At 48.2% G+C, this 16,903-nt stretch overlaps 1 protein-coding gene across 3 annotated transcripts in view; it reads right to left on the reverse strand.

Annotated features, from left to right (window-relative positions):
* Positions 1 to 5,180: 5,180 nt before the first annotated feature.
* NR3C2 (nuclear receptor subfamily 3 group C member 2) overlaps positions 5,181 to 16,903 on the reverse strand; it is a 335,410-nt gene continuing 323,687 nt past the window's right edge. For all 3 annotated transcript variants that reach the window (XM_023513433.1, XM_023513434.1, XM_023513432.1), the window contains exon 9: positions 5,181 to 7,892. In XM_023513433.1, the coding sequence (XP_023369201.1) occupies positions 7,737 to 7,892 (156 nt within the window). In that variant the 3' untranslated portion in view covers positions 5,181 to 7,736. The remainder of the gene's footprint in view (positions 7,893 to 16,903) is intronic.

Below are 16,903 nucleotides of genomic sequence, written 5' to 3' on the forward strand. Positions count from 1 at the left end.
GCACACTCTCTGCTCCATACCCCCAACACGCCCTCTGTCCTGCAGACCTGGGCACTCGCTCTCCATCTACACTGGTTTGCAGTACGCTGAGAGGCTGGAGGCTGGCAGCTTAGGCACACAGGCCGGTCCTGGAGGAGCCTCGGCCCTGGCCCTGCTCCAGCCTTGAGACTGACGGCTGCCTCCAGCATGGACAGGCCTTGCTCTGAGGCTGACGGCTGCCTCCAGCATGGACAGGCTTTGCTCTCAGGCATCCTCGTTCTCAGTCTCTGGCTCCGGACACAGGTTCACCTGACCTCAGGGAAGAGGGGACTCCCCTTTGGAACATGGAGCTTTATTTGGGTGGCTTCAGGATTCTGACACCAGCCCCATGCCAGGGGCCACCTTGCTCCTGGCATGTCTCACCCCCAGCGGGTGAGGAGGGAGGTTCCTGGACCTGTTCTCAGACTTCTCTAGAGAACTTGTCAAAGGATAATGTATCTGTTGCCTCTTCCCCAGATGAACTGATTCAAGAGCAGCTCTGAAGTCACCTAATGTGGACCACATGACGGTGTTGTTTGGGGTCATACCATGCATGTGCATAGGGGGAATGTGCCTGTTGATAGTGTCCATGTCGTAAGTGACGAGAAGGACAGTTTCAATGCAACAATTTAAAATAATGAACCACTGGCCTGGTGGAGAGTACTGACACTGCTGAGGTGTGCAGGGCCACCTCCCACAGCCACGTGGGCTAGCCGGGCCCTGGGGCCGGGTCAGCCGTCAGATCCTGCCCCCAGTCTCTGCGTGGAGGTGTAGAAGGGAAACTTGGTATGTGAGAAGAGGTTGCTGGTGCGTCCCATTTCTGTGAAAGCCCTCTGCAGGAAAAGGCCCACCTAGGCAGTCACAGGGAGCTCAGAGTAGCACAGGGAGTGATTTCTGTGTCCCTCGGGGCATTGAAACCAAAGCCCCACTGCACCGTGACTTGATTTGTTTGCTTGAGATACGTTACCACCGTGCACAGTGAGGTGCTCCCAACCCCACTGTGCTTTTGTCACCACTTGGTTAAGGAAATCACAACTAAGTGGCACAACAACCTGTGTGCCTGGGCAAGGGCAGTCCCCTCCATGATTCTGCTTTTGCCCAGGAAAGTGAGACCCACAGCTTTGGGCCCGACATGACCTAATAGAAGTGGCCTAGTATGTGGCACCTGGTCAGTTACGGGGCTCCTGTTCCCTCTGTTGGCCCTGCTGCGGTTGTGACGTGCACCCCTGCCATCAGGGCCATTGTGTTCTGTAGGATGGCAGTGTGACAGCAGAGAAGCTCCACAACAGTGTGGCTGTAAAGTTGCCCATAGTCCCAAGGGCTGCAGACCCTCTCGCAGTAACCTGAGGAGGCTGGGCTGTCTATCTCTGAGAACAGGACCCGTGGGGACCAGGTGGCCAGGCTTGCCAAGGGCTCTGGCAGGGAGCTTTCCCTGGGGCCTGGCCTGAGCTTAGGGATCGTGAGGTGCTTTCTTATGTCAGTGGATCATCTTCGTTTTCCCAGATGAGAAATGAGCTGCATATTTGCTGTGTTTTTGCTGGAAAGGTATGGCTGTCCCCTGAGCCCCTGCTGGAGGCTGCCCTGCATGCGGGCGCTGGCCCCCAGCACCAGCTGTGGCTGTGCTCCAGGCAGAAGAGGGCACTCAGCTATGGTACTTCTAATTTGCAGTGGGGCTTACAACTGATAGGGTCACTCACAGGGTCTTCGCTGGTAGCCCCTGCACCTGCAAGGGAGATGCCAGGTCAGACAGGGCCTAAGGGCTGGTGGGGCCACGCCATGTCCCCTCCTCCTTCACAGCGGAGCACCTGCAGTCTGAGGGTGGGAGGGGAAGCAGTGGGTGTGTCACTGCTCAGAGATACTCAGTGCATTCCTCACAGCGACTGCAGGAGCCAGGAGGAAGATCCCTTTTCACAGATGAGAAACGGAGCAGAGGTCTTGCTAAGGTTCAGTGACCAGTGCTGTGCTCCCCCTGCCTGCCATCTTGTCTCCAGGGCCAGTAGAGGATACTGGCTGTGATGGGGCTGAATCGTCCTTGCCCCCAAGTTCACAGGTTGAAGTCCTAACCCCTGGCACCTCAGGATGAGACCTCCTTATGGATGTGACTAGCCTCATGGTGAGCACAGCAGGGTGGGCCTAAGCTACTGATGTCCAGGACCCCGAGACAGAGGCACACACAGGCAAGACAGTATGAAGAGAAGACAGCATCCACATGCCAAGCAGGGGCCTGGAACAGACGCTTTCCCCAGAGCCCCCGGAGGCCACCAGCTCTGCTCTCAGACTTCCAGCCTCCAGACTTGTAAGAAAACAAGTTTCTATCATTTAAGCCACCCGGTTTGTGGCACTTTGTTACAGTAGCTCTAGGAAACTAGTACGTGGCTAACAGTGCATGTTCTGATATCCACCTTCCCCTATTTGAGCCTTGGTGACTCTTTATGCTTCCATTTCCTTCTGTGGAATGGAGACAGCCCAGCGGACTCATGGGTGTGTCTTGGTAGTTAAATGGGGATGAACAGAAAGTGCTTGAAGGGTGCACAGCAGGACATCAGGGCTCAGTGAGGGGACAGAACAGCAGGAGGTGGCAGGGCCCTGTGGTGTCTCTATTGGCAGCCCCCACTTCCCCCAACGTCTCTCCAAAGGCTGTTCCCTGCTCTCATTCTCTGCCTGTTACTGTTGGGCCTCGCCCCTCTTGCCAAAGGGCACTCTCCACCTCTTTACCCTCGGCCTTCCTTCCCATGCACCTCCAGGTGGGCGCCTTCCCCCCTTCATGTCCCGCCAAGCCACCCTGGTTACTTCCTTGGCCACATGTTTTCTGTGACTTCTTGGATCTTATTGAGCTGTGCAGCTTTCTTTGCTCTCTCCTCTCTCGGGATGGTGTTATTCCAGGACAGTGTCCTCAAACAGCTGTCCTGCTCCTGGCTCTGCAAATGCCATCTCAGATGCTGGTCAGCACGCTTCCTCCTGGACTGGCCTGGGCAGTAATTTATTGCTTCCTCCTTTGGGCAGCCCAGCTCATTGTCCTAATGCTTTATTGTTCCACTAAAAGTATCTCTCGTGGTTAGACTACCTTGGAGAATACTTTCTCTCTGAACTTGATTGGATAGAGGACTTCTTTTTTTGGCCTACCAAGAACTTTGAACTTGGGCAGTGAATGCATGGGATGGGATACACTCTGGCAGCTTAGGGCCATGTGTTGTGGTTTGAATTTCTCCTTCCTGGAAGGATTAGCAACTGAGGAACATGATAAATGCAAGATGGGGCAACTTGCATGTAAAGAGCAGCATGATGAGACTCAGCTCAAGTCGTTTTTCACAAGAGCTGGGTCAGGCTGGTCCAGAGCAGGACGATAGATAGAAATAGGTTTTGCAGACCAGGGGAAACTTGGAAACCACTGTCTCAGCAACACACATCCCATGGAAAGGGATGCAAGCAGTAGACTGATTTAACGATCCCAGTCTTTCACCCTTTCCTGGATCCATGCCCTTTGGTAGAGACCCTTCAGGCTGACGCAGAGCTTGACCTTACGTAGAACTTGCTAGGGCCAGTGGGCCAGGAGAAAACTTGAGGCAGTCAGAGGCCTGGGAAATATTACAACCTTTCCACTTTTTCACAGCCCTGGTTCTGCCATGAAAATAAGCCCAGGTTAGCCTGCTGGAGGCTTAGGGCACATGGAGCAAAGCTACCAGGGACCAGACCGGGCAGCTGTAGGCTGACCCCAGATGCATGAATGAGGTCAGCTCAGCCCTGCCTGGCTCATCTCAGCACCCCCCACTTCACCAGCCCCCTCAGATCCAAAATAAATGGGACTGATTTAAAGCACTAAGTTTTTGGGTGTTCTGCAGCCGTAGCTAACTTGCCTGCTACAGTGCCACTGTTCACTTTGTTTTACACTGAGATCACGTCCTAATCTTCTTCCCTTAGCCAGTGTTGTTTGCGACCTCACTATTTTATTTCCAGGAAAACTGCTAACTAGCAATAAGGTATTTTGAAATTAAAGTGCCAGGATACATGTAATCAAGTCATGTTAGGCTGTGCACAGTTGCACGGTCTATTAAAAGGTGTATTAGAGCTGACTTTTACAAAAAGGGACAGTGTTTTCTATGGGTTTGGTGGGCATCCAATATACAGAAGCAAACGGACCCCTAACCATAGAGGCATCACTAGGCATGATGTTTTACTGCTGTAGCATAGAGTAGCTGGCTGTCTTTTAGCTATGTGTAGCTCAATTCTTTGGGCCTGAGAGCGCTTTTAAAAATTCTTCGGAATAAAGTCATACTTGGCCCAAGCATGAGCCTGTTCGATTCACAATGGGTACCTGCTTTAGCCAAGGGTGCTCAGCTGCAGGGCCAGCCTCGATGTGCTTACAGCCCAAGATGACTTTGGTTTCAAGTGAGGGGTTCTTTGTGAAAAGCCCTGTGCCCTGACAGGCCACATTTCTTAAATTTTTAAACATAAAATTATTTTCATTGATAGATATTTAAAAAAATAAAAAGTCGTGCCTGCAACTCTTTTCCCGGGCTGTGTTTGATGGTCATGTTAAGTTCCAGACATCTACTATTAAAATGGAATTCATTTAACTATACACTAGCCATCTCTTTTTGAAAGCAAATAATTAAGTGAAACACTAATGTTTTCTATTTAAAAGCGAGCTGGTGATCATGTACTGATCTCCTGTGGTCATTACAAGTGTTCAGAGTCCAGGGCTCTAGGGGAGAAGCCTCTCAGCCAATGGGGAGCAGAGCCTCTGCCGGCCCAAGGGACCTGGGGGTGAGTGTGAGACCCCACAGAGGAAGGGGTTTGGGGCAAGATGGAGCTCCAGTGACATGGATTTCAGTGTGCAGAATGAACGTGTTTTCATGTGGTTGTGAAGATAAATGAGGCAGTGGACCTGGGTGTTTATTAGCAGGTACGTGATAATAGTTGTCAAACTGTTAAATTTTAGTGGGGCAAACATTAGAAACAATATTAAGAGACAAGGTATTGAATCAGTCCCAAAAGAGCAGCATTAACATGCAGCTAACAGAAGCCTCTTTCTAACAAGGAAAAATCAAACAACTGTTACTCCGTCTCAGATGTAGGCAGAAGCGCATCTAGCCAGGATCTGGAAGAGCACAAAATCCAGGTGTACTATAGACATTCAAATAAACTATTTCCAAAACAACAGGTGATTAAAGTAAAGGATTTATTGTAATTTGCTTACAGTCCTTTGCAAAGACAGACATATGTTTTTGCATAAAGATATAAATTGCTTCATTTCGAACTAATTTAGTGTTTTTTTTTTAATTATATGAAGTTTTGGTGAATTATGAATTGTACCAAACCAAGATTTTTTAAGAGCGATATGGTACAAAAATAAGAGCAGACAGACAATTTGGACTGGGACAGGCATTCAACAGTGAATTCAGAATATGGCTTTGCTGTTTAATCAAGCAAAGTTACCTGGAGACACACAGAGAGCCAGTAACTTTGTTAATACAAAAAGCTGATGCAGACCGTCTCCATCCCAACTCTGGTTACGTCAAAACTCCAAATTTTATAAAAAGGTAAGTCGGAACTAAAGGCTGCTTTTGTAAGCCATTTCTTTTCCAGAAACCCCCAGTCTGCATGCTGTGTATTTATCACCTTCAAAGTGTGGCTTTCATATTGCTGTGCATGTAAGTTGACGGTATTTAAAGATCTGCCTAAAAATTAAATTCCTGAAATTGCAAATTATGTAAGAACAACTCCTCCCTCTGAGTGCAGCTTTCACAGGTTTCCCCTTGCAGAAGGCAGGTGTCTTCTGAAAGACAAGGTAATGTTGCCTGCATGGTGAACCCTGGAGAAAAGTGTTGATCTGATGGCTGCTTTCTCCTGGCCCTGGGCTTCTCCAGCGGTGGTTTTTTTTAGGTTTGGGAAAATGATTTCACTGAGCTGATGATTAGCATTACTTTTAAAAGATTAATTTGGCTTCTATTCAAAGTATTTAGTGCAATCATATTGTTAGTTTCCCCAAAGAAAAAAAAATATATATATACACGTATATATATGTTTGTGATTTGGGGTAAGGAAAAAGCCATAAATTGTATCAGTGCCAAACAGATTAATGAATTAAAAATTTTAGTGCCACTGTCTTGCTTATGTGATCTGTAGTGTTTTTTTTTTTAATCTCCAAAACCGTTTATGTATAAAATTTATGTTTAAAACCTACCTTTTAAAAATCTAAAACCCCTCTAATTACCTCCTGGTCTCCACGCCGTTCAGACTGAACCTTGCCGAGTGGATCACCCTGCCGTGATAGTGTGTGTTCCCGTGACCGGTTCCAGGAGGGCAGAACCCCTTTCCAAGACCAGAAGGGAATAGCTGATCTTTGACAAGCATGTGTGGAATTTTATTTTTGCCACAGGAGGACATGGGATTTTCTGAAATGTGCTCTCCTGGAGCTGATTCTGCCTCCAGAGGGAAAGGGGAGCGAGGAAGCTTTGCTAAAGCTCTCGCACTCCCAGGACCTTCTCTCTCATGTGTGGCATCAAAGGCCCCTTCCAGGAGCTGCAGACACCACAGCTTGCCGTTTCCCGATGGCGTGGGGAACCAGACGGAAGCCAGAAAACGTGCTTGAGTCCTATAAACACCCCAGGCAGGAGACCAAGAACAAAACAGAAAATACAGAAAAAGTAGAAAGGCTTAAAGACAACCGAAGAGGTTTAAAGTGTGGTTATTTACAACAGAGACTGTAAAATGGTAAATTAGATATGAAGCTAAAAAAGGCACAGCTTTCCCTTTCTTAAATACACTGTAAACGGTTCATTACGCATGCAGAACATTTCACTTTACAAAAAAAAAAAAGGTTTTTTTACCTTGTGTGTTTAGACAAAGATAGTACTTAAATAGTCTCCAGCAAAATAGAATTCTTTCAAAAATACTTTCCCATTCATCCTATTAACCATTAAAGATTTTTTTTTTTTTTTGTATGTGTCTCATTTACAAAAGTTCCTTATACCTTATTTCGGGTCCTTCACAATTTATACATACAGTAATGTACAGCACAGCAAAAGACTGCAAAAAATTATTTGTAAAGCCAACACAATAGATACTAGAAATTGAAACCAAGGCATTTTGTTTTAACATCTTATCCACCCTAATTAAATAATAAATGGACGCTAACAAGCGTGTATACCAGCGATGCAGAAGGACGTGGGCAGCAGGGGGCCGCTGTTCCACGCCACGGGTTCTGTTATTACACAACAGGAATCTGTATATATTTTTTCTTTCTTTTTTTTTGTGTTTTTTAAATAACAAAAGAATATTAATGCCCCATATTGACTATACGTTTTATGTGCAAACCAAGGGTAAGCTTTAAAAAGTTCGTTAGTCCTTGAACCCTTTTAAAACAAGCGAACGATACCAGAAACTACATGGCATGGTTAAAACTTCCATCTGTTAAAATATCAAAATCAGAGAGTTATTGACTAGATATGGCTTTTCATCCAGAGGAACAGGAACGTGTTTCTAAGCGCTGGGGACTGGAGAGGGACGAGTCCTTTAGAGACTGCTCAGGTCTGGTGAAATCCAGGTCAAACAGCTTTCCCGGCTCCAAACCCCCGACATGATTTTAAACTTGACCAGCTGCTGAACAAGTGTGAATCAACCACCACATGTGAAAAATAGGATTCCTTGGGTCCTTCGTGGGTGTGGAATAACACGGGGAAACTTAAGGCAAAGTTCTCCTGGCAGGACGGCTCCCGTCATTTCCTGTGGAAGTAAAGCGGCTTGGCATTCCCGGACTCCACCTTGGGCAGCTGGTCGCTGATGATCTCCACCAGCATGGCGGGGAACTCCACCTTCAGGGCCTGGGACTCTCGGAAGGTGTAGAAGCAGAATTCCAACAAGTCACTCACCAGCTGCAACACAGAGAGAGGGGCATGACACGGGGGCTCACTGCTGTCCCTGGAGTCCTCTGTGTCCTCATCCTAGTGTGAACTCAAAAGAGCAGTGTTCAGAAAGTCATCTGGGAAACTGTGTCTTAACCTGAGTCCTCTGGCTTGGGGGAGGAAGAAGGGTGTTCACATTGCCTGTCAGCTGATACACTTACCCTGCAAAACAAATTCAGCCTGAGCTGTGTGACTGTTGAGTGTGGAATGTACCAGAGGCAAGAGGGATGGTAACAGTGTTAATACTGCCAGGGACTCTGAACTGCTCCCCTCACATTCCAGTGTCTAAATGTGTGAAATGGTGTGTCTCAGTATGGTGGAGAGTGCCTGCTTAGGATGTCTGCCTAGAAGATGGCCAGGAGGACAAGGAGCAGGACCTCCCCCCAGGTATGGTGTGCTCCAACTGGGTCCTGGGAATAGAGCCGTGGCTGAGGGGCGGCCAGTCCTTCCATCTGCAGCCCCCACCTCTTTCTGGCTTCCTGCCCTGCTGGGGACAAGCCTGGGGCTGCTCAGCTACTCTCTCTGTCTGGCTGATGTTGAGAGCACAACATCAAGGACAAGTTCTGGGTTGTCCCTCTCGCTCATTTTCCTTATTCGGTGACCCAAGAACCTTTCCTACATGCCTGGGCCTGACCCCTCCCAATTCTGTAAGTTTCAAAACAAAACACAACGGCAGTGCAGCATCACGGCTGCTGCTCCATTTACAAGGGACATGGTTTCAGAGCAGAAAAAACTCAGTTTTCTTAATTCCACCTCCCATTATGGGAAAAATGACTTTTGTCACTGCCCTGTGCATTTGCAGCAGGCACCATTAACATCATCTGTGTGCTTAATAAAGTGAGTCTGGTGAACCTGCATCTGTGCTTGTCTGTGCCTGTGTTACTGTCCTCAGCTGCAGACTGGGGTCCCCCTCAGCAGGTTCTAAGGACTGTGAAGTTTAACAGGTGCTGGGCACCTGACCAGCTTCATGCAGGCATGTCCACCTTGTGAATGCTGTGCCTCAGTTTCCTCATCTGAAAAATAGGGATAATAGCGTGTGAGCCTCAGAGTTGTTTCAGAGGACTGAAGGAAGGGCTCCGTAACGTGCTTCCACCTTCACTCTCATGCAGCAAGTGCTGAACAGCTGGCAACGCTTTCTCAAGACTCTGAAGTGCCCCTGGAGCAAACCCTCTTTAACCCTGCCCTTCCCCCATTCCTTCCACCACAGAACACCACTTTCCTCTATGGGATGCAGTCTGCACAGCCTGCTGTCTGCCATCTCTGCAGAACTTGGCCCTCAGCCCCCACTTTAACAAAAGGAAAAATGGAGAACTTTATATTTTTGCCTTTTCTAGGAACAATATTCTTTAAAAACATGCCCTCCCATTTGTTTTGCCTTTTCGCACATGGCAGCCAGTGACTGTCAAAGCCACCGTGGGTGTGGCTCGCCAGATGTGGGGGCACCTGCTGAGGTGCAAGGGACCAAGTTCACCCTGACTGCCCCCCCAGTCCTTCCATGGAGACCCCTGTGGGGCTGTGAAGGTTTAGTTTTTCCTTTAAAATATTTTTAATGTGGGGGCAGACAACTCAGTTTCTAGACCATGTCAAACATCACTAGCACGACGACTCTGCCTGGTGGCCACAACTTTCACTTTTCTGAGGTTGAACCTTGTTCCTGCTTAGGGATAAAGGTTTCCTGTCCTCAGGCCACAGGGGCTTTGGGGAGGGCCAGGGTTCTTGATCCATGAGCCCTCCCATCCATCCAAGCCACCGAGTGCCTGCTCTGTGCCAGGCACTGGGGAGACCACAGCAGCATGGCTAAGCCTGCGGTCAGGGTCACTGCATTCTTCTCTACTGGGCACAAATGCCAACCGCAGAGTCAGGGCTGCCTGAGGAGGAAAGACAGAGGAGGAGGTATTCCTCAAAGAGGCTCTCAGAGAAGGCAGGCTCAGTGCATGGCCTCCTATAGGCAATGAGCTGTGTGGCCATCAAGCTACACAGCAGGGCCAGGGACATGGAAGAGTCCACAGTGGGGCACAAGTGACGACAGTAATTCACATGTGCCTTAAAAAACAAGGAGCAAAGTCAGCTAGTTCCTGCATAAGGCAGCAATGCAGCTCATTCGAGCACCTCATCGAGTCTCTGTAACACCTGCAGAAATGTGACCGCTGCACTGAGCATCATCTAAGAGATGCTGAGAGAACAGACAAGTGAGAGAACAGACCGGAACAGAGAGAGAGGCCGGGCCCGAGGCCTGGCTGTTTTTGCTCACAGGTTGGCTGGGGACAGGTGTTCCAGATGCTGCCCACTACCCATGCATATTGACCACCCATCTCTGTCCCATGTTCCACAGACGGGGAAAGCAGCTCATTCCGAGTCATGAGCTAGTACTCAGGGCTTCTGTTTACACCTCAGTCAGCTGCAGGGGTGGGGGCCGTCCTGCGGATTGCGAGCCTGACAGCAGAGCCTTACTCTGCAAGTGTGACATTGCCTGGGGGGTGGTTATTACCAGCACCCACTCCCAGTAAAGTGCTCACCCGTTGTCGGGGTGGCTAGGATGGGTGCTCAGTAGGGCCCAGCAGAAGGTGCTCAACTGAGACTGGACAAGGCTGTAGCTAGTGACATCAGGGATCAACCGTGAGAATAGAAGACAAGTGCAGCTGGCCACGAGGTGAGGAGCGCGTGAGCTGCGTGCTCTGACCCCAGGTGCTCACAGACATGCAGAGCTCTGGCCGGCTACAGCCGGGTCAGGGGCCCTGGGGCAGGACCTACACGTGCCTGGCCCTTAGGGGTGAGGGAGGAGGGCTGGAGCTACAGCACAGAGCTCTATCCCTACGAGAAAAAGCCAGGCACAAGAAGTTGGGAGCTACACAAAGTGAGGTAGCAACAAGGCCATGAGAGATGGATGAGTGTCAACACATCAAACTACTGGGCCACCACGAATGCTGACCGGTGAGAACGGACAGTGGTTCACTGTGTTGCAGTGAAGCATCTGCAACACATCTGTGTGGACGTCTCCTGGGTCCCAGCCTGGCACAATACATGGGTGCGCACAGAATTCAGCACCTGTGGCCCTGGTATGAACCTAGAGGAGCCAAGAAATGAGGATACAGGCAGGGGCAAGGGCACACGTGTCCTCGCAGCTGTTGTCCCCGGGCCCCTCAGTGCAAGTGCTGCTGCTGCCCCTGGTGCGGAGGACGGGTGGCAGGGTGGCAGCCCTCTGTGCACCTCTCAGCAAGCACAGACACTTGGTGCTTGGGACCCAAACCGCTATTCTCACAGTGAAGCTTGAAACCACCAAGGAAGCAACCAGTTCAGCATATTCGCGCCAGTCTCGTGGTGTGGGGAAAACCTGCCTTTCAAAGTCACATCAGCATGACCATGTGGACAGCTCTCCTGGGGATCCCAGCACTTTCCCTGAACACTCCCTGAGCCTGGAATGTCTCTTTTAACCCCACTCTTTTCAGAGGACGTGAACATCGAGTTTGCTTGTTTCCCAGCTCTCCCTCTGGAGGCCTTCCTAGGGCCCAGCCACCCCCTGACCTCATGGGTGACTTTTTGGGTCTAATCTACTTGACAGCCTTGGATTCAAGCTGTTTACATCTCATTGTTTCATCTCTCTTCATATTCATAGGTGCTTCTGAAATGTCCTGCCAGCTCCTAGAGGCTACAGCTAGACTCTCCCTCCACCATAGCCCCTAGCGCCCTTCCCGCAGCCCTGAGGGCCAGATGGGTTCAAACCTACTGTTCCCAGGCAGGGGGATTCCTGCTCCTGGGTTTCTCAGACTCATTCCAAACTCCCAGTGCTCGGCAAGTCATAGTGTTTCTTTCAGGGCAGCGTGTTGTTAGTTTTAATCAAGGAACCAAGAAACCCAAACTGCCGTGATGTTAAATGGGTACCTACATCTTAGTGGCACCAAGTAAATAAAGTGGAACTCAGTCCCGGAGCCTGCCCCCTTTCCATCTTTCCCTGGGATTTCCTCCGACTTTCTTCTGCTGGGTTTTAGTGGGATTTCCTATGTGTGCCATGGCGAGTTGCAGGGTGAAGTGTCCTGTTATTACGGCTGTGCTTAGAGGCCCTGTGTGTGTGTGTGTGTGGGGGGGTGCAGCGGGGAAGGAGGTGATGGCTGCGGACAAAGCAGCTAACTGTCCCATTTGCACAGAAGCACGTGTGCCTTCACCAAACAACCCAGGCTGGCCTCAGCATTGATGCCCACTGGCCTTTCCTGGTCAGTCTCCAGCGAGATGGAGAGGCCAGACCCCTAATTATAACCAGCAGCAGCAAGAGGCCTGCATTATTAGGAATCAGAGAAAGACTTGTGCATTGACTTTTCATTCTGTACAGGACCCATCTGTTGGGATCGCAGCAGTTTAGCTGATGCCCCGCATGATTTTTCCAGCCCAATGGGCCACAGCTGTCAGGGTGGCAGAGGAGCCTGGCAAGGTCACAGAGCGACTAATGGCACTTGGCTGATCCCAAAGATGTAGCCGCGGGGTCTCTCCCTGTGCCTCTTCCCTACTCCCTTCACTAAGCCATGGCCCCTGTCATGCCAACAGCCACTTCCCACGCTCTGCTCCCACCAAGTGCCTTACAGGGAGGGTCTTCCTCCCACCACACATCCGGGGGCTGCTCTGAGGCTACACAGTCACTTAAAAGTGGAGATAGACCCTGAACCACAACAGCCTCTCTGATTTCAATGGCATGCTCATTTCTCATATATTATCTGCTGACTCCAGACGTTCACCTAACTAGCATCAAGTTTTTATATGAAATGAGCACTGGGAAGAGGTTTGTAGCATTTCAAAGACTAAAACATTAGCCAGCTGTATGAATGGGTTTAGGAAAAAAAAAATATGCATTCAATGCAGACACTCTATAACACCAGTAGTTTGAAGGGACATAAATGGCTAGCACCTATTTAATCCAGGTGTTCCATAAATAGCCTTGTGAACACTGGAAAGTGACCTGCAGGATGACATACAAAGTTTGGCCTTCAGTGAAAACAAAAATTTTGGTTTATTCTTGTATATGACACCAAAGCTTGGGCAACATGAGAGAAAACAGGTAAGTATGACTCCATCAAAGCGGAAAACTTTCGGTAGCGTCTTGCCCAAGACAGTGAAAAGGCAACCCGCAGGAATGGAGAAAATATTTTTAAATCACATCTGATAAGGGGTTAATAACGTATTACAAAGCCTCCTGAAGATCAGCAACAAAAAACACGCACATTCCAACATGGAGGAAGGACTTGAATAACCATTTTCCTGGAGAAAATACACGAATAGCTAATGAGCACATGAAAAGATGTTTAACACCACCAGTCGTTAGAACAAACCAAAACTACAATGAGACAGCAATTCCAGAAGGTCCCAGAGTGTAACGGTTCACGCTCTGGACTCTGAGCGAGCACTTCACACCCATGAGGAGAGCTATTATCAAATTTTTTTCTAAAAAAGGAAAATGACAAGTATTGTTAAGAAGAGGAACAGAGAAACTGGAATCTTATGCTCTGCTGGTGGGAACAGAAACTGCAGCAGTCCTGTAGAGGACAGTTAAGGATAGCGCCTCAAAAATTTAAATACAGAATTTCCATATCATGTCTAATTCCAGTATCAGATACATACCCAAAAATTTCAAAAGAAGGACTTGAACAGGTATTCATGTGCCAATGTTTAGAGCAGCACTATTTACAGTAGCCAAAAGGCGGGAATAGCCCACATGTCCATAGGAAATGAATGGATAAGCAAAATGTTGTATATACACACAGAGGAATAATATTCAGCCTGGAAAACACGAAATTCTGATACATGCTAGAACATGGATGGGCCTCCAAAAATTATGCTAAATGAGATGAGCAAACGGACAAGTACTGCAGGATTCTACCTGTGTGAGGTGCCTGTCAAACTGACAGATGGTAGAGTGGTGCTTACTGAGGGCTCAGGGCAGGGAGAACAGGCTGAAAGGGTGAAGTTTCTGGTTGGGGACAGTGATGGCTGCATACCCCAGTGTGAGGGTACTTATATCACTGAATTGTATACTTAAAAATGGGCAACATTTTTATTTATAAGAATAAATTAAAAGATATTCCAACAGGCTCAGAACCCCGAGCCTCCTCCTAGTGCAGGCTGTCAAGGCAGCTGCCTGTGTGCGCACAGGCGGGCACCCAGTGGCCACGCAGCACTGCTTTTCTCTGGTTGGCTGTCTCAGCAAAACGTGATGTGGAACAAAAGCCCCTCATCTACCCATGTAGTAGCATGCAGCCTTAACAAGGTCACACGACCACGTGTGGATTCCCTTCCGCCAACCCAGGCTCCAAAGTGCCGCTGCTCAGCTGAGTGTTCCTGGCACGTTCTCTTGGAGGGTGAGTTTAGGAACATCCTGAAGACTTCCTAGATCTCACCAAGAGGTGAGCACACTCAATGCAGCAGCTAAATGCTGGGGGTGTAAGAGGCATTTGGGGACCTCTGCAGGACATACTGGGGCTCTGGCATACCTCTTGAAGCAAAGCCACCATCTGAAAAGGGAATGATTCGTTGATTTCCCATTTTAAAGGACTTCCCACCTCTGCCGAGCGTCAGCACACCCTGAGCTGGAGGTGTCTGGATTCAAGTGTGTCCCAGAGCCAGGGGACAGGCCTCTATAAGGCTGCTTGCCCCATCTCATGTGAGGGTGGGCAGAGCCAGGGTGCCAGGACAGGATGTGGGCCCCTCCAGCCCTATGTCCAGAACCCTGCTGCCTCATGGACTAATAGAGCAGGGTTGTCCCAGGCAACCTCCCAGGCTGCTCCAGGGTCTAGGCTGGTGTGGCCTTGGGCAGTCTGGGTCAGACCAGTGCCTGCCCAGGAGTGGGCTGGCTGCTGGGGGAAAGCGCCATTCAGTGTCTGGTGAAAAACCAAGGACATTACTGAAAATTCATACCAGCCCCTATCCCGTAGCATCTGCTCTCTAAGGGTATGTTTTAATTTATTCTTCATCCCCAGTTTTACATCAAATTCAACACCAATCATTGATCCCAGGTCAGTGATGAATAGTAAACCCTCAGCATATGTTGTCTGGATGCTATGCTAAGCAAGATGGGCTCAATCTCCTTCTAATGTTTTTGTTTTATTTAATTTCCATCCTATTTAAGTTTCCTTGTATTACAAGCCTGGTTCTAGATCGCAGCTCTGCCTTCTTGCAAGTAAAGTCTAATCACATGTGAAAAACACAAAGAAAAATGACAAAATGGAAAAGAAGAAAGTAGAGCTTAAAGATAAAGGGATAATTAGAACATTGCCGAACAAAAGGAACCCTAATGAAAGGGTAGTGTTTGAAATGCATCTGCACGTTACTGTATATAGAAGTATGAACTGTGCCTAATTTTGTTTTCGATATTTCCTAGATCTTTCTTGCAAGTGTATAGTATGCCGAGCAAATAAAAATCTAAACCAACTGATGTTTGTGTGTTACCAACTTTACCATCAGGTTATATCTAGCCAGACAGGAAATCAAATCCTTATTTCAATTTCCACACAAAAAAAGGAACACTAAAGCTATAAGGGGCAGACCCTGGTGGCCGGGGCAGCCTAAGCAGAAACAGTGGAAACCAAGGTGTCTCAATCAGTAGAACAAGGCCTGTTTTCCTCCTTTGATTCTATGATATCATTAAATCAAACAGGTCAGCAAACTAAGGCCTGCAAGCCAAATCTGGCCGAACATTTTTATATGTTTTTTCATTTTTGTATGCTTTTTATGCTTTTACATCATTGGAAAAAAGTCGACGGACTAGTATTTTGTGACATGTTAAAATTATAGGGAATGTTTAACTGGAACATGCCACACTCAATCACTGATGTACTATATTCTATTACTGCTTTCATGATACAGTGGCACTACTGGGTAGTTGTGGCACTACTGGGTAGTTGTAATGAAGATAGTTTGGCCCAAAAAGCCTAAGACAGATAAGTTTGCTGACCCATGGATTGGAAGGGATCTGGGAGATTTAATAACAGCTTTTTGGGAAACAGGTTTTATCTGTTTAAAGTATATAAATCCAGTATAAAGTATAACAGGGGTCCTCAAACTTTTTAAACAGGGGGCCAGCTCACTGTCCCTCGGACCGTTGGAGGGCTCGACTGCGGGTCCTGGGACTTTAGCTGTTGGTGGCTAAAGCAGGACAGGCAGCGGCGGCAAAAACACCTGGCGGGCCAGATAAATGTCCTAGCTGGGCCGCATGTGGCCTGCAGGCCATAGTTTGAGGACCCCTGCAGCATAAGATGTCTCCCTGATTTCAAAAGAACTAAAATGTGAAGGGGGGGAAGGTCTCCAAATTAACACATGAACTGCCATGTGAGTTGTATTCAACTCACACTAGTAGTTTTGAGTGCGGGGTCTCGGGAGGCATATATTAGTGGAACTGGTAGATGGGTGGGAAGGTCTGTAGCATGCCTGCACGCTGTGAAACCTCTGCTCATTGCTTTCACTGTCAATCAGATGGTGTCCCCTGCCTCCTGTCACCCTCCTCTGTTTGGGCTGCCCAAGCGCCACATATGCTAGACTATGTTCTCCAATTCCATAATTTCTTTTATTTATTTATTTATTTTTCAATTCCATAATTTCTGATCGCACATTTTCCTTTGAGTGTTCACCTGGCAGCTCTTGGAATGAAATCCTCCGTGATAGTCTGTGACGAGGTGACAGTGTTACACATACTTAGGAGGTACGGTTGCCATCCAGGATCACCTAAGGTCCTCTCCAGACACAACTAAATACTTGTAGAATCTCAAAAGATTCAATTCTCAGAAACAAATTCAATGAGTATGTCGTGAGTCACATACAACTCATGTGCTATGCAGTGTAAAAACGGATTCTAGTGCCACATGAGTTGCATATAACTCACACAGAAAAAAAAAATAACACATTTTTAATCAAATTAGAAAGGATCATTTTCTTCTCAAAGTCTTTATTCTGTTTTGGTAATAAAACCCTGTGGCCCCAAGGAAAACTAACTTTCTTCTAGTGCG

The sequence above is a fragment of the Otolemur garnettii genome, unplaced genomic scaffold, assembly GCF_000181295.1.
Source record: "Otolemur garnettii isolate 467f Iridium unplaced genomic scaffold, OtoGar3 scaffold00041, whole genome shotgun sequence".
NCBI lineage: Eukaryota > Metazoa > Chordata > Mammalia > Primates > Galagidae > Otolemur > Otolemur garnettii.